The 22567-nt window shown below is 40.3% G+C and overlaps 1 protein-coding gene across 1 annotated transcript; it reads left to right on the plus strand.

The window, feature by feature from the left end:
- The first annotated feature begins 17973 nt into the window (after nucleotides 1-17973).
- Nucleotides 17974-22343, plus strand: SNAI2 (snail family transcriptional repressor 2). Its single transcript, XM_083749641.1, has 4 exons — nucleotides 17974-18051; nucleotides 18186-18644; nucleotides 19163-19708; nucleotides 21284-22343. The coding sequence occupies exons 2-4, from the start codon at nucleotides 18566-18568 to the stop codon at nucleotides 21463-21465; spliced, it is 807 nt and encodes a 268-aa protein (XP_083605767.1). The 5' UTR covers nucleotides 17974-18051; nucleotides 18186-18565; the 3' UTR covers nucleotides 21466-22343.
- Nucleotides 22344-22567: the final 224 nt, after the last annotated feature.

Consider the following 22567-nt stretch of genomic DNA (forward strand, 5'->3'; position numbering starts at 1 on the left):
GCTGAGAACTCATACCAAGGTTGCAGGTTCAATCCCCATGCGGGACAGTTGCATATTCCTGCATTGCAGGGGGTTGGACTAGATGATCCTCAGGGTCCCTTCCAACTCTACAATTCTATGATTCTGTACTGTGATAATTAGCATCACATTCCATGGACACAAGTTTTTGGTCTTAAACACACCCTCTCCATCAACCAAAGGGTCATATATGTCAGACTTCTTGCAAGCATGATAAATTGTAATGTTTAGGATGTGACCGCCAGATGACTAATGCACATAAAATTCCAGGCTGGTGAATGCTTACAATTGGCTGTTATAGATGAGAGTGAAGTCTTCCCAGAATTGCTTTAGAAGATAATGTCTGTACTAACTTAGTAGCTCTTCTTCACAAATCTAATGGTAATGACTTTGGAGACATCAATACCTCAGACTGTGTTTGGATGTAAGTTGTCCTACGGCCTTCATTTAAATCCTGTAAGACACACACCATACACCATGAAATACTTTTGTAATGACAGCAAAGCAGCCTCGGGTTCCTGTGCTCCATCAGTTCCACTTCTTAAAAGCGAGGACTGAGGACAAGGATCTTTGCTGTGTATCATGATTGCTAAGTTGCAGTTTGCCGAGTGAAAATGCTCAAAGTGTATAAGCCTGGTTTCATCTCTAGATAAAAGTGCAATCATTTATTTTCAACAAGCTCTTCATATTCATCACAGAGGCCATCTTTTGTCTGCTGTTTAAAATAAATCTTAAAAGTGATCTCCAATCTCTTGAGATTTATGTGGGACAAATGTTGCCATTGGAACGCTGTTCCTTTGGGCAATTACTTTGGAATGATTTCACCTCCAACAGTCACCTTGGTATAAGAAATTGATCCCCCCACAACATACACATGTGCAATCTCTCTCTCTCTCTCTCTCTCTCTCTCTCTCTCTCTCACACACACACACACACACACACACACAAACACACCAGGGGCAGATTTTGGGAAGCACAACCAATTTAGTTATACTGAGTGTGGAGCCTTGGGTTACTACAGGGGACGCTGCAACTATTAATTAGAATGGAGCGTGAGAGCTGGGGGTGCCAAATTTTGGCATTGCACAGGGTGTTGCTGAAATTTGAGACCCAACACTGCACACATATTTGCTGTTCTGTCAGCAGTGGGATGGGTAGGAATGCATAATCTTTGGGAACTTTACAATATCCAAATGCAAACAAGTGCACACAAATTCAAAAGGAGTACTGAATGTTATGCTTGCAAAAAGCAAGATCTTCTATTCACATAAAAACTGATGTAGGGGACTCTCACCTCTTACTCTTCAACTGGAAAAAAAGCTTTCTCAAAAGCAAGAGAAGGGCAAGAAGGTCAATTGAAAAACATATGTTGTTGCCTCCTTGACTCCAAAAGACTGACTTGAATTTCGTTACTTGACATTCATGTATTTCCCCAGTGAACCATTTTTCCCAGGTTGAAGCACATTGAGGATTCTGGATGGTGCTTTGTTTCTTCTGACTGCACTGCCCTTTGTGCAAGGGGAGTATATTTATGACAAAAAAGAGAGGACATACTGTCTTTCTCTCAAAATAGTACAGGCATGTTGAGAACAGTAGTTCTAGAGAAGTAAGCATTCTAAGCCAAAGACCACCAGCATTTGGGGCTTACGAATCACTCCTCATCTTTTGTGGGGTGGGAAAAATACGAGGCTATCTACCAGAGCCAACCCTACCATTAGGTAAAATGAAGTGACTATCTTAAACCACAGATGTGGGGTGGGGAGGATAGTGCTGGCAACCCCTGGCTGTTAGAAGGAACAGCCATTTTCATGTGTTAGACAGAGATCTGTGTGCAGCACAGCCTGCAATGCACTTTGGAAGCAAGCCTGCTGCCCTCAGTGGTGAATCCTGTCTTGTCACCAGGGCTGAAGAAAGATTCTTGGCATTGCACAGGGTGTCCTGTTCTTCAGCCAGCAAAATGTTCAGGCTAGCTGTTCTATTTCATTTCCTAGAAGGAGGAGAAAATCTTAAACCTTGTTAGTATTTATCAGTGTTCCTGTCTTGGCTTTCCCAGTTACATAGGGAATGAAAGAAAGGCTTAGAGTAATCAAATGAAACTTTAACACATGGCATAATAAAACCTGTGATTTCATCAGAATAAGTTATTTGTTTTTTATTGTTGTAATAACTGTTTTATCAAAATTTATCTTCTGTCTAAACCACAGAGCCTAGGGCTTGCCTATTGTAAGGTCAGCGGTTCGAATCCCCGCGACGGGGTGAGCTCCCGTTGTTTGGTCCCAGCTCCTGCCAACCTAGCAGTTCAAAAGCACGTCAAAGTACAAGTAGATAAATAGGTACCACTCCAGCAGGAAGGTAAATGGCATTTCCGTGCGCTGCTCTGGTTCGCCAGAAGCGGCTTAGTCATGCTGGTCACATGACCCGGAAGCTGTACGCCGGCTCCCTCAGCCAATAATGCGAGATGAGTGCTGCAACCCCAGAGCCGGTCACGACTGGATCTAATGGTCAGGGGTCCCTTTACCTTTACCTTTACCATGAAAAATAAATAAAAACATTATTTTAAAAAAAGAAAAAGGTTGGAAATATATGGGAGCTATACTCTTCTCTAGTGACTGGCATTCATAGGTATGTTACCTCTGGTCCTGTAGCTATAAATCCCCAGAATCTCCAGTTAAAACATCTCAGACTGTAGGCCTCAGAAGATCCCTGCCTGAGAACTTGGAGACCTTGTTTTCAGTGTAAACAGTACTGGGCACAATGGAGCAATGATCTGGTCCAATGTAATGCAGCTTCCTATAGTCATCTCAGCCAGTAGAGCATGAGACTCTTAGTCTCAGGGCTGTGGGCTTCAGCCCCAGATTGGGAACATGGATTCCTGCATTGCAGGGGGTTGGACTAAATGGCCCTTGTGATTCCTCTCAACTGTTCTATGGATTCAATGATCTCTTTGTCCTGTGATAAAAAAATTGTGGGCTGGTGATCCATCCATTCTTTTATAAAGATGTTATACTATCTGTCTCTCCCTCCTCAATGTATGACATGATGAAATAATCAGAGTGCTGTAACTAGTTCAGTAATACTGAAGTTAATTCATTCATTTCAAACACTTTTATTTAATCCCAGGATTGTGTGTTGTGGGAGCCTATCAGCTACTGTGTAGCTCTAGGCAACTCCACCAGGAGTCCTAAACACTAGTTTTGTACTCACTTGGGTCATGCACAACCCTCAGCCAAACCAAAGAGGAGAGAATTTTATAATGCTGATGTTTTTTAAATGATACTAGGGAGGACAAGCAGTTACAGGCTAATTTTGTACCTATAATTTCACCTCCATCCCTAAATTCCACCCTTGCCAGAACCCCCAGTACCTGTACAAAGCATTGAAAGGGCATCGTTCACTGGTTGAACTATCTTTCAGAGATATATCCCATAGCATAATAGCAGTGCAAAAAGACTGCCATGCTAGCACGCATACTTAGGTCTGCCATGAACTAAGGGCGGGAAGGAACAGCGAAGCTAGCAGCAATTATCCTGCCTCCAACCAATCAGGGGTAGGCTGCAGTTTAATGCTGAGCTCATACAGTCCTGCCCTGCCCCTGGCTCTGGCATTATGAGACTCAGAACCATGACCTAGTCACTTTGAACCTGAACTTTTCAAGCTTACAAATCAGAGTGTGGAAACCTATGGCCTTCCATATGTCATTGGTCTCCAGCTCTCATCATACCTGACCATACCTGATCATGCTGGTATTTTGATATTCTTGTGCTTCCTCCTGAGTGTTTTGTGTCACTTTGATGAATTGAAAGTTGGCTGACACTCTACTCTTTCACACATTTTATAGTTTCCATACATACTTTGATTTAAGCATTTGAGCCACCACTTGCAACCTTCAGGGCTATTTTAGACCATTTTGGCTTTGTGATCGAATATGTATTGGATACCAAATGTATGAAGTAGGCAATATTTTGCAAGTATTGTATACAAATGCCAGATTACAGACAATTTAGTCTCCAAGGATAGGCTCTCCACATAAATTTCAGCTGTCATCTCTATTAAACAGATATTTAGTGGTATGATCAAGGTGGCAGTGTGTACTTCCTAAAAGTTACGAAGAAATCCTGGTTTGTTTGTGTGACAGCAAATAAATATGCCTGTGAAAGTAAAGCACACTATAAACAAATGCCTCTGAATTGCTCAGAGTTGTAGAGACAGCTAAGCACTATCAAGAAAAGTATATACACTCATTTAAAATAATTTATATCTGAGGTGCCTTGTGAAATGTATGCTCCTCACATGATTTCAAACCCTGTATGGTCAGGATTCTAAATCACTTAGGGAGCTGACACAAGAAGAAAAAGCTTCCTGATGCAGACCCTCAGCACATGGAGGGATGTGGGAGCAGCATCACTGATGGGAGGGAGGGAGGGAACAGGGAGTTTCCCCCACTCCCTGGCCCTAATTGCAGTGTTCTCTCTTTTTTGCAATTTTCATATTTGAAGGCACTTTGTTCAGCTTGTTTCTCCTGTGACATCAAAGTTCTTGTGCATTTTCAAGAAGCTTTGAATCACAAAAGTGTAAGAGAGAGCTGGTTTTATAGCATTTAGATAATGATCAAGAGCTAGCAATTTCACCAGATAATCCTATACATGAAGAGTAATCTCATCCATTTGTGAAATTCAAATAGAGCCTACTTGTTTTAATTGGGGGGAAATATTGTCCCCAAGGCAGCAGACTGTTGGCTTTGGATAAGGGTTGCTATACTCATAAATACTCCATTAGGATGGCATGCACCCTTTATATTTAATAGTAGTAATAGTAGTAACAACAAAATCAACATAATCATCATCAACAATAAACAACTTATTAGTAGGTTTCTACTATCGCTGTTCCTACCCCTTTTGTTGCAGTCTGATACCAATGAACAAATGATTTATATGCTGAAGGGCCAAGTCACAGAGAGAGAAATCACATGCAAGATTTTTGCATGTCAGGCTGATGTCAGAAGCACACAAGCAGGCCTAGTTCACAACAAAAAGCTGGCAACTCTAATCATAGCTGGATAAGCTGACACAAAGCTCCAATTTAACATGAAGGACTTTTAAAAAAATAAATAAATGGTAAATTCAAGCTGCAGTTGTAGGCCATAGCATGTCAGATTTCCCTCTCCCACATTGGATGGAGAGAGCCAATGTCAGATCTCCACCCCACCCCATCCCTCTTCCTGATGCTGAGGAAACCTCCAATATCCTGGCCCAGTGGCCACTGGAGATGTGTGTTTTCAGGGTCTTCCCTATTCCTGTGACTATACAGGGGTACCTCAGGTCACATACGCTTCAGGTTACATACTCCGCTAACCCAGAAATAGTGCTTCAGGTTAAGAACTTTGCTTCAGGATGAGAACAGAAATTGTGCTCCAGCAGCACGGCAGCAGCAGGAGGCCCCATTAACTAAAGTAGTGCTTTAGGTTAAGAACAGTTTCAGGTTAAGTACGGACCTCCAGAACGAATTAAGTACTTAACCCGAGGTACCACTGTAAACTGTTTTTAACTGTTTTTAACTGCTTTTAATACTGAATTTTAAATTGAAGTAACTTGTCCTGGGACTTGCTGGTGAAAGTCAGGTAATAAATACATTAGGTGATGTCTCTAGAGTGCAGTTCCACTTCAATTCCAGAATATTGTCTTATGACATGAATAAAATGGTGTGTTGAATTGTAGGGTCACATGTTTGCCCTCAACTACTAGTGTTACATGTGGATAACAAATGAAGTACTACTGTCACTCCAATAGGCCTTTTCAGTATACGCTGGCTTTCCAGAATGAAACAGATTTCTTATCTGGTATTGTAGCACCCTGCTTGTGGTTAACGCTTAGCTGGAATGAAATATTCAACGCAGCAATAGAGAAATTAAAATAATAATTTATTTGTCAGACAAATAAATGAGAGACACAGTGGTATATGGTTACCAAAGCTCTGCCCACTCCAGCCCTGATGGCCAGCACTTATATTTCCTCAGCCCAGCCCCCTTGCTCCTCCTTTGGCTGCCTCTGTCCAATCAGCCTGGTTGAAATTCCTATTGGCTGTTTGCTAGAACCAATCATAAAAGATACACCCATTTCCTATTACCTTTTATGGGAGACAAAGAGTTATATTTCCTTCTATCTATAAATGGCAAACAAGTAGCCATATATCTTACATTTGCCTCAACAAGGCACCTTAATTACCAGATCACCTCTTGCCCTTCTTGCCCTATTCACTCCAAAACAGATGGCTAATGGTTTTAAATTTTTATCTTAAACAGAGATCAGAGATCTTGGGTTCACATTCTCACACACCATCAATGAAATAAGAATCTAACATAAGAATCTAACATTTCTTACTTTCTAAATCCTTTGCATAATTACATTTAAGCCAATATATTTCATACATAACATATATAGATTTTTAGAAGCAAAGGCCTTTTCAAAGTAAAAAGGAACTTAGTAAAAAACACTTTCCAAAAGCAATCCCTTAAATTTACACTCCCCTTTCAAGCCAGCTGCTGTTTCTATTAGCTCTTGCCCTTTAACCTTAGGAAAATATGGCTCAGGTCTAATGGGAGGCACCTAGTATTATTTTCTGTTAAACAATAAATCCTACTATTTACCAACTCTTAATTGTGTTTTTTGCAGCTTGATTGTATTCTGTAATATGTATGGTCAATATGACCTTTTGCTCCCTGTAATTTTACAACTTTGAGAATTTTGGCTCCTGCTATAAATCAGGGGGCCCTTGTCCAGGAGGATAAACATCTGCCAAAGCCAGCTGGTCTTCTGCCTGGCATAAAAACATCTTTAAGCTCATTTTTAAAATACAGGCCTTGATCAGATGCCTCAGTATCTATCCTCTGCCTCTTAGCATAAATCATATACAAGAGTGTCCATGCTTGCAACTGAACTACAGAGCTATACAGTCTCTGTTTTTTTTTTGTTTTTTAAAAATATATTTATTAGGTTTTTACAGAAAAAGCAAAACACATAGCCGCCACAAAAGTAAAAAGAAAGTACAAAGAAATAAAACATAATCAAAAATACACATAGAACAGATCAAAATAGAATACAGTAAAGAAAAATTCCACCCAACCAGATACAAAACATAAAAACTCCAGCTTTTAAAATCATACATAATTAACTCCCTTTCTTGACTTCCTCACGCCTCCCTTTTTTGTGTTCCTCTTTACCCAATCAGATACAGCAAATCCTTACCCTCTTTCAAATCTCATTTCTAATTATTAGGTTCATTCTATTATGTCACCAATCTTTCCTCTTTATACTTAAACACCTTTATGATATTATTTACTTTCGACATAATATAACTTTAGTCTTTCCTCCTTTTCTGTTACATTTTGCATAATTTTCTTAAGCTATATCACTAATGCCATCTTATTTCCAAAACCAACATTGTTTTAGCATTCATAAACTTTGCAGTGTTTCTGCAAATAGTCTTTAAACTTCTTCCAGTCCTCTTCCACTGATTCTTCTCCCAGGTCTCGGATTCTGCCAGTCATTTCTGCCAACACCATATAGTCTATCACTTGCATCTGCCATTCTTCCAAGGTGGGCAAATCTTGTGTCTTCCAATACTTTGCGATAAGTATTCTTGCTGCTGTTGTCGCATACATAAAAAACGTTCTATCTTTCTTTAACACCAATTGTCCGACTATGCCCAAGAGAAAGGCCTCTGGTTTCTTAAGGAAGGTATATTTAAATACCTTTTTCAGTTCATTATATATCATCTCCCAGAAAGCCTTAATCTTCGGGCATGTCCACCAAAGGTGAAAAAAAGTGCCCTCAGTTTCTTTACATTTCCAACATTTGTTATCAGGCAGGTGATAAATTTTAGCAAGCTTGACTGGGGTCATGTACCACCTATAAATCATTTTCATAATATTCTCTCTTAGGGCATTACATGCCATAAATTTAATACTGGTGGTCCATAACCTTTCCCAGTCAGCAAACAAAATATTATGACCTATATCCTGTGCCCATTTAATCATTGCTGATTTAACTGTTTCATCCTGAGTGTTCCATTTCAACAGCAAGTTATACATTCTTGAAAGAATCTTAGTTTTGGGTTCTAACAGTTCTGTTTCCAATTTTGATTTTTCCACCTGGAAACCCAGCTTTTTGTCCATGTTAAAGGCCTCTCTTACTTGATAATAATGAAGCCAATCTCGCACTTTGTCCTTTAATTTCTCAAAACTCTGCAATTTCAGTTTATCTCCTTCTAATTCTAGTATCTCCCAATATTTCGGCCATTTGGCCTCCATATTGAGTCTTTTCAGAGCCTTTGCTTCCATAGGTGACAGCCACCTTGGGGTCTTGTTTTCCAATAAATCTTTATACCTTATCCAGACATTAAATAACGCTTTCCTGACAATATGGTGTTTAAAAGTTTGGTGTGCTTTAACCTTACCGTACCACAAATATGCATGCCATCCAAAAGCATTGTTAAAACCTTCTAAATCCAAAATGTCAGTGTTCTCAAGAAGCAGCCAATCTCTCAACCAGCAAAAAGCTGCTGATTCGTAGTAAAGTTTAAAGTCCGGCAGGGCAAACCCCCCTCTTTCTTTCGCATCTGTTAATATTTTAAATTTTATTCTGGGCTTTTTGCCCTGCCAGACAAATCTAGAAATATCTTTCTGCCACTTCTTGAAACAATCCATCTTGTCCACAATCTGTAAGGTTTGGAACAAAAATAACATTTTTGGAAATACATTCATTTTTATAACTGCAATTCGCCCCAACAAGGAAAGCTTCAATTTAGACCACATTTCTAAGTCTTTTTAAACTTCTGACCAACATTTCTCATAATTGTCCTTAAATAGATTCGAGTTTTTAGCTGTCATATTGACCCCCAGGTATTTCACTTCCTTAACTAGGGTCAAACCAATCTCATTCTGAAACCTTTCTTTTTCAGTCCGTGTTAAGTTTTTCTCTAAAACTTTAGTCTTTGACTTGTTCAATTTAAAACCTGCCACATGACCAAATCCAGTCTCTGGATTCAATATCCTTTACTATCCAAACAGATGAGGTGCACTATCACTGATAATCTACTATGGGGCTATATGCATGTATAGTTAGATCATGGCCAATGACTGCAAAATTTTGACACAAGTATGCAAGATTAACAACAACAACAACAACAACAACAACAACAATTTATTTATACCCCGCCCAGCTGGCTGGGTTTCCCCAGCCACTCTGGGCAGCTCCCAACAGAATATTAAAAATAGAATCAAACATTAAAAATTCTCTAAACAGGGCTGCCTTCAGATGTCTTCTAAAAGTCAGATTGTTGTTTATTTCCTTGACATCTGATGGGAGGGCATTCCACAGGGCTGGCGCCACTACTGAGAAGGCCCTCTCCCTGGTTCCCTGTAACCTCACTTCTCGCAGTGAGGGAACTGCAGTAAGTTGTCCACCTTTGAATTCTCTCCACAACACGGCAGTGCCATGTGACCATCTGCTTCTCAGTTCTTTAAATTTATCAGAAGGACTAGAGGCAAGCAGTTCTAGGAATCTTGAAGTTTGAAATTCTACCACCACCTCCCCCCAGAATCTGCCTTTAAAACATTCAACATGTTCATTAATCTTTTAATAAAGCTCTGATTTCATTTTAGAACTAGCATTTTTACAACTGATTGGCTGTAATGCACTAGCAGAGACCTACCGTAATTCCCTTTCAATCTAAAAATTAATGTAATCAGTGCATATTCACTCCTTTGCTCAGGTTCCATTGCTTATACATTACATGAATTATATGCATATTACATAATCCAAACACAGCATGGAGTGAATATACACTGATTACATCCACTTGGGGAATTAATATAAATAGAGGCTAAAACTGACTCATAATTTCATGTTATTAATTATCACAGATTTTACTGGTCCATCTACACTGGTAATTTTGTTAGACCTATTCAAATAATATACCTTTCAGCACTACTGTGCCCTCATAGATATTGCTCACGTGCTTTGGCCACAGTATGCTATTCAAAAACTCCCATGATCATAGCTGTCAACTTTTCCCTTTTTTTGCAAGGAATCCTATTCAGAATAAGGGAATTTCCCTTAAAAAATGGGAAACGTTGACAGCTATGCCCATGATACAGAATGTAAAAAAGGACACAGTTCTCAAAGTCAGGCATCCTAACTTCCTAAAAGAGCAACTGATTACCCAAAATGTTTACCTCTGTCATATATCCTTGGCTTGCTTTGAGTCCCTTCAACAGACCCCATGATGTGTGAATCACATCAAAAGGTTGTCATGCATAAAAGAGGGCTGTTGGACCACCCTGGGCCCCCTCCATGAGGTCACCTGCCTCCTTGATCCAATCCTTAAGTCCTGGGTGTCTGCAGGGGAAAGCTGATGCTAGCCTGATCTAAGCAGGCCTGATCCATGCTGAGCTGTTACCCAGCTTCTTTCACTTAAAGTGGAGAATGCACAAGATAACATCATCACAGATTGTGCCCAATAGATGCATATGCTTAAAATCTCACCCTGTGTGTGTCTGTTTGTTTGTTTGGACTTTATTTTGATAGCATGAGGAATTCAAGATAGGAGTTTAATGCCACAATCCTAAATAGGCTTATAAAGCATCAGTAAAAGAATGTTCAGGACTATAATAAAAATAAAAATAATTGAATGAACGGATGCAGGTTGTACAATATATAACAAAGGAACTTGGAATAGCTGTGAGTAGAGCAGATTATTTATTAATGTTATAATGTAATATAATGTGAAAAAAGTATTTTTAGAAGACTATGAAATGCAAAGTATTTAATATTTGTTGTTTGTTATTTAAATACATCCTGTTTGTGATATTTGTACTGTACATGAACTATTTTTAATTCTTAGACTGTATAAGGAAGGCATTGATTGCATGAAATCATATGATGCTGCATATAAAGAAACTATTTATTGCTTAACAAAACTAACAGATAATATTTTCTTTCTTTATTGAGCTAGGAGTATTCTGAGGTGCTTTTTACAGGTTTCAAGTCGTTCTCAAATCAGCATAGTGTCTCCATTATTCCAGAGACTGACAAAAATCTTAAGGTTCCTTCTAAGTGAAATTCATTTATTGGCCACTTGGTGACATAACTTGATCTCTTTTTCTCCGGACAAACGTTCTTTAAAGAACAACAAAGGTTGTGGTTGCAGAGTATGGATATGTCCAGTAGGTGTCTCTTCCTAACCATATAATAATCCCTGAAATGCCTATTTCACTCAGTAGGGCAGAAAAATAGCCCTTTCAACATTTTTGCTGTCTTCCTGAACAACTGCTTACATAAGAAGCTTAGGAAAAGACAATATGATGCTTAGAATACAATCTAACCAGCTCATTGCTCCTCAGTACATTTTCTTGTCATTTCTTAAGCCCAGATGTATGCCAACATGGAAGAGCCTAGCAGAATTTAACTGCATTGTTTTATAATTCTCTAGTCCAGATGTTGCTGGACTACAACACCCCACCATCCTTGACCATTGACCAAAGGTTCCTACTTTGAGCCTGGGCAGTTCCTAACATCCGTAGTATAATGCATTTTTCTCTCAAGGGATGCTCAGGGTGGTTCATAAAGGGCAATGCTGATGAAAAAATAACAATATCCAATAAAAGTGCATAAAAGGATCAGCATTTGATTGCCTGATGGCTCCACAGAGCAATAGGCTGCCTTGGGAAAGCCACAGTGGACTCATGGTAAAGGCTGGACTTCTAAAGCCTTTCATAGGATAGGAGGATGCATAGTTGGTGCACACATTCGCTGAGAACACATCTATGGTGACACCTTAAGCATCTGTGAAGGGGGAAAACTGCACCCGTAATGTTCAGCTTGCATACCCAAGATGCAAATAACTTTGCTCCAGCCTCACTGGTTGGTGAATGTGCTGGAAATGTTTCTGCAAATTACTTTCTTGGACAGTTTCATTTTTAGAGGCAGGTCTATTCCTACAGTCACACAAAGGTGGGGTAGTCCTCCCATCCCAGGGCTCTTGTTCATTTCTAGCACTTGCTGCTTCCACAGACACAGAATGATGATATAATGGAACTTGATTATTTATTATAGAACTGGATAGATGCCTTACAGCTTAATTAGCTATCAATTAGCTAGCTAGAGTTGCTGTGTTTTTCAGGTTGAATTTCAAGAACGTTTAGATTTGGAAGGAAAAATTAAAATATCTGAGTTCAAACAGGTAGAAGGAAATTTTTCAGTGTGTTATAATTATTTCTACACACTGCTGGGATCATGACCTAGTCCTTTTTCTTTGTCTATGGTACTGAATTTCATGCTTTAACCATTGACCACGTAATCCTATCTACTGGATCCTATCTACTGAGTGCTGACAGAACAAAAACCTGTGACTCCCTCCAGAAACATTTGCGCTTAAGTTGCATTGAAATCAATAGGACAAACTAGTTGTAACCATGTTAAGTCCCATCATTTCAGTTTACTCTGGACTAGGGTAAACAGATGAATACAAAGCACCAATCCCTGTTCTCTTGTCAGATGTCAGTAGTGGCCAGTTAATAGTTTCATGTTATTGTTAATTATGGTTTTCAAGTACATAATGACCAAGTACATGATGATGCTAACTGATTGAATAGGGATAAGCTATCTCTCTAGAATTGCAGCTGTGCTGTGTGTGTGTGTGTGTGTGTGTGTGTGTGTGTGTGTGCTTCCCTATATTCACTTTCTCTGGTTTCTGTCACTGGCCCCATTCCAGAAGTTAACCGTCAGAAGCTGTGTGGCTTCTAAAAGTGGGGGGAAGATACGTAAATCACCTAATTACTCAAGATGTAACATGTTAAATGTTACTTCACCCTTATATGAACAATAGACAATTGCCCTTTACAATCAAAGTTTCATCTACCTGTTCAATATGTTTTCCTGTAATTTGATAGTAAAATAAATGACTAACATTAACCAACCTTCAGGCTTGAATCCAATACGTCATTTCCTGGAAGTAAGCCTCACTGAACACAATAGGATATAGTAGTGAATGGCCAAACATAGGAGTGCGTTTCATGAGCCAACTAGTAGTTTGTGATTTTTAACATTCATTTTTTTTGCCTGACTCTTTTTGTCTGGAATGCAAAAACATACACATGCATTGAAAATAAAATAAAATAATACTGTCAGTCACTGGTATGTCAAAATGTGTCTCCCCTGCCCCTCCCATAACTCCATCTTGTATAATGAGGGCAACTGTATCAAATTCTTCTATATTGATGTCTCCCTGGTAACATCTTTTGACATCCAAATGTGTGAGAATAGGCTCTCGGCTTTGACACTGAGGGTCATTAATAACTGCGTGTCAAAGGGAGGTTGAACAGATATAGCTTTCTACATAAAAGTTAAGTTCTGATGGGAGAAGCTGAAAACTATACAAATTCTCCCTGCTGTTAAAAGCATAAGCATGAAGTTGAGACAGAACTGGGTGCTTTTGTTGATTTAGGTAAGATCTCAGATCCTGCTTCACCAAGCATAGAGTTGCCCTTTATGCTCAGCTTGGGGCTGCCTCAAAAAACAGTTTACCTGTGTTACTTTCTCCTGACATCACCCTTGTCCTGACAACATCGTGCTGTGCCTTTCTCTGTCCTAGCTCTACAGTACGTACAATGTGATCATTTTACAATGAGAGAAAAGTGACCCTACACATCATGGAAGAAGAACCCATTTTCAGTGGCATTCTCATATTAACCATAGCATATAACTCTGCACTAAGATCCCTTCATTTCCTGAGATGCTCAGTTTTTTGGCTACTCTGACAATGCATTATGATGTTTGGCATGCCTATTCATTTGTTCGTTGCACACAAATCTGTCATAATTAGCCAGCCTGGGTTAAAAGAAGAAGCTGTGTCCCTTTACCCATAAAAATGGAGCAACCTGTTCTCTGCATTCAACTTAAGTGCTAGTTCACGATAGCCAACCCTCCCACCTTTCAAGATAATCCAGCCAATGTGAGTTTCTAGATGATGCAGCAGGTGAAGAATGGGAAGAGGGTTCCTTCTGCCTGCACAGGAAGGACTGTATTTGCAGTTTCCTCTTTCCACACCAATCCAACTGGAAACTAAGACTCTGAGATCCCGGCTCCAAATCTTCCTTTTCGCTTCATCACTGGTGAAGAACAGTAGATCAAGAACAGCCATTGGCAATCACTCCTGCTAATGTGAAGTCTATCAACTGCTCAACTGGCTGGTTTTAAAAGTTGAGAAATATACACTGTCCCTAACAAAGCACTGGCTGCTGTTGTCCAAGCTCAATCCATTGATAACACGATGGGTGGTTTGATCTCAGATTTTCAGGAAGCTGATGCAATGCTTCAGAATTAAAAGAGCAGCCTGAGGGTCCATGAAAATGTTTCCTTCTCCAGCTTTCTGAATGAAAAGAGAGATCTGCTTTTCCCTCTGATTTCCTTTCAACTGTGATCTTTTTCCTTCACCCCATTTCACCTTTCTGGCACTATGGTATCTCTAGCCATCTTCATACAAACTCATTGGGTTGTTTAAAGAAAAGAAAAACAGAAAAACAGAAAACCCCGCTCAGGCAACAAGAGTCATGCTAATACCATTTCAAAACCATGTAATGACATGCCTTGCACCCAGTGCCCGGTGCTATTCGTTTTAGCCTAGCCACTTGGTTGACATGTCAAAACATTATGATTTATACAGAAGTCTGAACAGGGGAGCCCAAGGGCCTAATTCACCAAGGCATTACTACACTGCTGTACTGGCGCAACTGCATTTGGCACGAGGCAATGGAAAATGAGAGCATTTATGTCTTTTGTGTGGCATGTACAAGCCTATCTCAGTGTTAGCTGGCATAACTGAACAGACTGGCACTTCTCTGGAATTGTACCCACAATGTAAAGTGGCTTGATCCCAGAGGTATTTTCTGCAGAAGTTACTGCACTTTCCAGAATTAAATAGTTGTAGACATTCAGCAAAAGGGCAAGCTTTTAAAGTACCCCACACAGCAGATATATTTTCTGGATGTATCTTTCTGTTATTGGTAGTCTACTGAGGACTTTCACACATTCCATTAAGGAAGGAGTAAGTGGCTGTGTCTTGGGGGGGGGGCATCAACTAATCCTGCTACTTAATGTGTATTTAGCACCAGCCACATGGCAAGACCTGTGCCAAAGACAGAGGAGACGCTATTCTGCCCAGTAATCTAACAATGATATTCAGAAGCTGCTTACTTTTGAAAGGGCTATAGCTCAGTGGGAGAACATCTGCTTTGCATGCAGAAGGCCCCAGGTTCCATCCCAAGCATCTCCATGTAGAGCTGGTAATGTCCTCTGTCTGAAGCCACTCTCAGTCACTGCAGACAACAGTGAGCAAGATAGACCAGTGGCCTGACTTAATGTAAGGTCGCACCTGTTTCATTTTGAAGCGATTTACCAAGAGAAATGTGGTTTAAATGGCAGAACTGGGAAACCTGTGGTGATCCAGAGGGATAGTGTTCAGATCAATGGGAGGAATAGTACCACTCTATTCTGCCTTGGTCGGAACCCACCTGGAATACTGTGTCCACTTTTGGGCATCACCGTTTAAGAAGGATAGTGACAAGCTGGAATGTGTACAGAGGAGGGCACCCAAGATGACCAAGGGTCTGGAAACCAAGCCTTATGAGGAACAGTTGAAGGAGTTGGGTATAAGAGGAGACAGAAAGCAGATATGATAGCCATCTTCAAATATATCAAGGGCTGTTACATGGAAGATGGAGCATGCTTGTTTTGTCGTGCTCCAGAGGCTAGGACCCAAACCAATAGAGTCATTGTTACAAGAAAGGAGATTCCAGCTAAATATCAGGAAGAACTTTCTGACAGTCAGAGCTGTTCAACAGTCGACTGTCATGGAAGGTCATGATCTCGCCTTCATTGAAGGTCTTTAAACACAAGTTGGATGGCCATCTGTAAATGAAACCTATGTTTCATTTACATCTTGTCATCCTCCTGAAGTTATATGGTTGTATAATTCCAGATGTTGTTGGACTCCAGCTACCATCAACGGCCACCAGCATGACTGGTGGTCATGGATGATAGGAATTGTTGCCTAACACCTGGAGGGCCATACGTTTCCTAGCCCTAGTGTAAAACAAGAGAGAAAATGGTGAAGAACGTGAACCTAGCTTGAGCATGAAATTCTAAGTTTGTAGCAGAACACACACAAGATGAAGCAATGGAGAAGCAGGGAAGCTGCTGCCAAAGAAGCAGATTTAAAACTGAGATTTCAGGGGTGAGAGAGGCGATCCAACACCCCAAAGTAATGTTGGGCTGTATGTGTATGCATATTTACTTGGGAGTAAACATGCTTAGAACTGGGCTTTATACTTGCACCCCGTCTTGATCCTGCCAATTGAACTGAATAGACCATAGCTTCTGTGTGTTTTTAAAGTATTTTTTTTAAAAAAAAAAACCCCTATGCACTTTGCTATAAAGAAAACACACTGACGATTTTTCAGCATAGGTGTTCTTAAAGGGAAAAAAAAATCAATGTAAACCACTCATGGATAAACACCAGCCTTGGAGCCTGTTAACAGTTGAATTGCTACATGAAAGCAGATAACTTTACTTCTGCACTTGTTTTGGCATCTCCCAGATAAAGAAGTTATGCAGCTTGACAAAGCACTTTGCTCTTACAAGTCTTAACAGAACCACAGAGATTTTCCCCCCATGTCTTCATTCCAACACCTGTTGCAGAGAAGGCTGGGGTGGTCTCAATGCAACTTCCCTCCACACTTCCTTCATTCTATATATACACCCATTTTATAGCCCTCAGTCTACTGGTACATTTTGTAGTACAGCTGAGTAGGAAAATATAGGTTTCGAGTGCACTCAGAAGTGCAAATATTCCCCGCCCCCCGAATGAATTTTAAATGTTTAAACAGGATGAATCTGTGCTTGTGTTGCTCAAATCCTTTCCATGCCTATAGGTTTGTTGGTAGTTCACAGAATCATAGAATTGGGAGGGACCTGGAAGGGTCATCTAGTCCAACTCCCTGCAATAGTTGAAGCTGTTGACCCCAAAAAGCAGCAGCAAATGAGACTGGTACTGTGTATGACCAAAGCAAATAAGTTTACTGGACAAGCAAGAAGATACCACATGGTACATCAAGCTACTCCAAACTAAAACACGAACCTTTGAATATTCTATGCTGGCTAAGATGAAACAGGAATGATATCTTTCAACTGAAGCTGAAGAAAGTGGCTGTCTCAGCCATTCCTTTAGGAAAGGGAAGCTTGAATGTGCTGGGATCATATTCTTGCCCATCCTTTGTGCATTCCTCAGTCACTGTCAGCTAATCGAAAATGAGCACAGAATTAAATATGTGCAGCCAAATAATTTCCATTTACGGGAGTGGCTTAATTTCCTCTAGAAGGGAAATGTGCAACATTGCACTGAGAAATTGGAAAAAGTCCCATGCAGCTTCATCCATTGCATATTTACTCAGACGCAAGTCCAACTGAGGTCAGCACAGCTTACTTCTGAGTAATCAGTGCAAATGGTTGCAGCCCTTTTGTGGATTCTGCTATCTCAATTACTGTCTTCCTGTTTTGCGTCTGAGTTGTGCATATGTTTTGTCTTACAAAATGTCCCTGATCCAACTAAAATCAGTGCACAATTACAGCAATGGGTCTTAAACAGAACTAATTTTAGTTGGATCGGGGCCACGGCACCTCATTGCCAGTTCTTCAACAGCAAACACAAAATATTTCCTTAATCTATTAAGCATCTCGGCTCAACTCCTCTTCACTTCCAAAAATAGCAAGCCCTACATGACAAGCCAAAGACTCTCTCGTTAGTGTCTAAAAAAGCCGGACTGTTTATCTTGGAATAACTTCCCCTCTACCCTCTGCCCTTTGCCCCTCATAATGAACAGTTTGTCCTTAGCATTTTCATTATCCCACATCTGGGAAGCAGCCTTGTTTTTTGAAAGAATTAATTTTCACTTTGTTGGGATGCAAGGCACTCCAGACAAAGGTGAGGAAGTACAGTGAAATCTAAACTTATCCCTTACTGAACCTACTTAAATTAGCCCCACTAGTAGGCAGGAATTCTAAGACATTTTCTAGGCTCCCTCTGACAAGAGATTCTTCTTCCTCTGTTCTTCACAGCTATCCCAGTGGGAGGAGTTGAAACCTGACCCAAGTCCTCAGCTCCTAGAAGGGATTGGATCCTCCTTGCGAAGAGCAAGGAATAAGTCTCTTGGCCAAACAGGCAGAGTTTGTAAAAGAACTTCAGCAAATCAGGAGTGATTGGATGAAAAGGAAACCCCTGACCCTCCCCTCCTGCACCTGACGAGTGGGTATTTACAGCACTTTGCAAAGAGCCCTGCACTACACAATTTTACTGCATGGGGTGAGCAGAGAGGACAATGCTGTAGAGGACCAATGTGCAAGCAGTGATTCTGTCTGCTGCTGCTGCCCAAAAGCTGGGGACCGTTATTCTGAAGCTGAAAGGAGGTTTCAGGAAGAAGGCAGCCCTGCATTTCAAGATGCCACGATCCTTCTTGGTCAAGAAACATTTCAACTCTTCCAAAAAGCCAAACTATGGTGAACTGGATACTCACACAGGTAATCCAAGGCTGAAAGCTGTATACTAACTGCTCTGATTGTTGCTGCCGAAGTGGGACTTTTCATAGCCTGGTGCAAACTTTTAACAAACTTTTTTTACAGATTTCTCTCTCTCCCCCTCTCTCTCTCTTCCTCCCCCCTAAAAATGTCAGTGCCAACAGAATTAAAACTTCAACGTAGGAGTTTGCTTCATTGCTGGGAAAAAAATTCTCTCTGTTGCAAAATGAGTGACTTGGAAATGTAAGAGAATGGTGTGGGTTTTACTGCTGGATTTCCTCTGGCTGCAGCAGAGGCTTGGGGAGGAAAGCTGTGACTTTGAGCAGACCTCCCAACTTATGTAAAGTTTTATCTAAAGTTACAGAATGTTACGTTCATTCTGTGTGTTTCATTGGAGTAGACTAATGTCAGTAGGATTTCATCACTTCCAATCTCCATGAGTATTGGATATATTGTACTGCTGTTATAAAGAGAAAAATCTCTGTTGTCTTAAAACGATTCTCTCTTTTTTTCCCTTCCAGTGATCATTTCCCCATACCTCTATGAGAGCTACCCCATGCCTATCATTCCACAGCCTGAGATCCTGAGCTCAGTTGCTTACAACCCCATCACAGTGTGGACTACAACTGGGCTGCTGCCTTCCCCTTTACCCAGTGACCTCTCACCTCTCTCCGGATACCCTTCGTCTTTGGGAAGAGTCAGCCCACCTCCACATTCTGACACTTCATCCAAGGATCACAGTGGCTCGGAGAGTCCCATTAGTGATGAAGAAGAGAGGATCCAGTCCAAACTTTCTGACCCTCATGCAACTGAAGCAGAGAAATTTCAATGCAGCTTATGCAATAAGACCTACTCAACTTTCTCTGGACTGGCGAAGCATAAGCAGTTGCACTGTGATGCCCAGTCTAGGAAATCTTTCAGCTGTAAATACTGTGACAAGGAATACGTGAGTCTAGGAGCTCTTAAGATGCACATCAGGACCCACACACTACCTTGTGTCTGCAAGATCTGTGGCAAGGCTTTCTCTAGACCATGGTTACTTCAAGGACACATCAGAACACATACTGGTAAGAGGGGAAATGTGATTGTGCATAGCATGTATTGCTGCAGTAGCATGTATTGCTGCAATAATTCCATTTTTAAAAACCCATAGGGCTTTATGGTCCGTTTCTTGTTTTCAAGTTATCCTGTTTGCTCTGCTAAATGTTCACCAGACTTCTTTTCTTTTTAAATCATTTATGAGTGGGTCAGCCTATGTACTGGTGTAGCACTTTTTCACTTTAGAGAACTTAAAGTTTGCTTCGGCAAGCTGTCACAAGACAGGGATCCATTTGACCCTAAGAATTCCATGCTTCAACATGAGTGTTGGAACACGCTTTTGGAAGGAATGCAGGTGCAAGGTAGACAGATCAGACAGCAAACAAGAGAGAAGGAAGTAAGCAGAAATACCAGGTTCCCTATGCAATAATCTGCAGTCAAGCATTGTATCCAAGCAATGCACACAGCAAACCCCCTTAGTCAGCATATAGACACAGAATTTTACACTCTGATCAAATGTGCAGTCTTGGAAATGAGTTCCACAGAAAGCAATAAGTCTTACATGTAAGAAATATGTGTACTGTAGAAAGTCATTTAGGAGATCTGGCATCTCAGTGCTAAACACAAAGGACCTGATCCCATGAAGTGTAAATCCACAGAAATAAATGGGAATTAAGGATTGTATTTTAAATAGAAGTCCCATTCCATTGACAGTGCAACTGGATTACAGAATGGGTTTGAAGGCATAGACGAATCTGCAAACTGCAATCCAAAGCTGTATGTATACTTACCTTAAGACAAATTAAACTTAATACAAGATGAATGTCACTGTGAGCAACAAAAGTTAACCTTAAGACAAATTACACTCTAATTCAAGCACTTATCACAGAAAGAATTTCTGATTTTCTTCAATGGTACTAAAAACCTTAAAGTTGCAGTCCTGTGCTTCATTCAGTAGGGGGAAGCTCCACTGAGGACAGCCAGCCTAATTTCCAAAGAAAATTTGGCTGCATAGCCTTTAAGCCCCACTAAACTCAGCTGCACTTACTTATGTGAACAATGCCCAGGGCCAGAGTGTAAGTCAAAAATGTTCACAGACTTGAGTAGCTTGTGCATTAATTGCAAGCTTTATTGATCATGTGCAAGTGAGTCCTCTTGCTACTCCTTGTCCTGCCTCTGTTCCAAGGAAGCAGAGTGCAATGCTGAAGCATTCAATCTGATGGGAATTCTGCCATTCACACCAATGGCATGTAAACTACAGCCTTGGGCAGCAGTAGGCGTTGCACAGGATACAGTAAATGAATGGAAGGAACATATGAAAATGCTGGGTGGAGCCCAGCCTGCAGGCACTGGCTGCACCTGCTGAAGCAGAAAGTGTCAGTGGCTTGTCATTCAATGCACCATGAATCCTGCAAACTCTGAAAAGTATGAAATAATGAATGGACAGCCTGCAGTGTAATGAATGGACCCTTTAATAATATATAGAACCCAAACACCATTTTCACAGGCATGATGTTTTTTTATTCCTCTGCAAAACGACTTGTCCCATTTATACAGAAAGTTCCTTTAAAACGATTAAACCTCTTTTGTGTATTTCTTTCCAGGAGAGAAGCCTTTTTCGTGCCCTCATTGCAACAGAGCATTTGCAGACAGGTCAAATTTGAGGGCCCACTTGCAGACCCATTCGGATGTGAAGAAATACCAATGCAAAAACTGTTCAAAAACTTTCTCCCGAATGTCTCTTCTGCACAAACATGAGGAATCTGGCTGCTGTGTAGCTCACTGAATTTGCCTGGGCTCTGAACATTTCTCTACTCCTTTTCAACAGAACAGGAGGAACCCTCAGCCCTGGAGGCAGTTTATATTTTACTTCCCAACTCAACAACTCCATTGGAAGATGCAAATAACATCAAATTGCTTTTTAGTTCAATTGTTAAGCTTGACAATTGTGTGATACAAAGGAAATCAAAACATCTTAAATACGGGAAGATGGAAAAGCCAAATGGACGACTTTTTTTAAAAAAACTAAAATTTACATTCCAAAACTAAGTTTTGTCAGATACCAAATATCACAGGTGCTTTCCAGTGTCTTCTATATCAAGTCATTATGTGGTGAATAGGACAGGTTGCTGGTATTTCTTAGACTAGTGTGCTTCTTGATCAGCACCCTGACTTGTCTTCAGATGTCATCATTAGAAGAGAACAAGAATGTATGTCCAGTTGTCTTAACAGTATGTGCCTTAGTAAAACTGTCACTGCAGACATTCCTAGGCACATGCTTGATACACACTTCTTTTTTTAAAAAAAACTATTGTGATTGTTAACTTGTGTTGTTGTTTTTATTAAAAAAAAATGGGAATAAGTGCAAGCGTGAGGGTTAATGGGATTTTGACAATGGATTTCTTAAGAGCTTTTTTTCCTAAATGCACAAAGGAAATGCAATAGCCTGAGCAATACCCTTCAGTGCCTTTTTTTAAAAAAAAAAGAAAACGAATACCTTTGTTTATTGACATAATGTAAATAGTTTTATTTTTATATGGCTGAATGTGTTCCGAATCAAAATATTATCTATAGCCACGTCTATAGATATCTTGAAGAAAGTATGGATACAAATTGTATTGTTTTCTAGAAATAATTTTTGTATAAATAAACATTTTTAAGAAATACCTGTGCAATTTCTCCTCCATTAGGAGACCCAGAGTCCCATCTGCACCCACTTCTCCCCACACACCCCAACACACACATGGACTCTGGTGCTGATTGTCAGTAGAAAAGCATGACAAGTGAGGGTGGGATCTCTGTGTACAGGCTGGAGTCAATGTGAACTAGGTCTGTAGGTCTTAATCTCCATGGCTAAGGGCTGATCAAAGAACAGTCTTCAAGACCCT

Source organism: Podarcis gaigeae (assembly GCF_964106915.1).
Source record: "Podarcis gaigeae genome assembly, chromosome: 7".
In the NCBI taxonomy this organism is placed as follows: Eukaryota; Metazoa; Chordata; class Lepidosauria; order Squamata; family Lacertidae; genus Podarcis; species Podarcis gaigeae.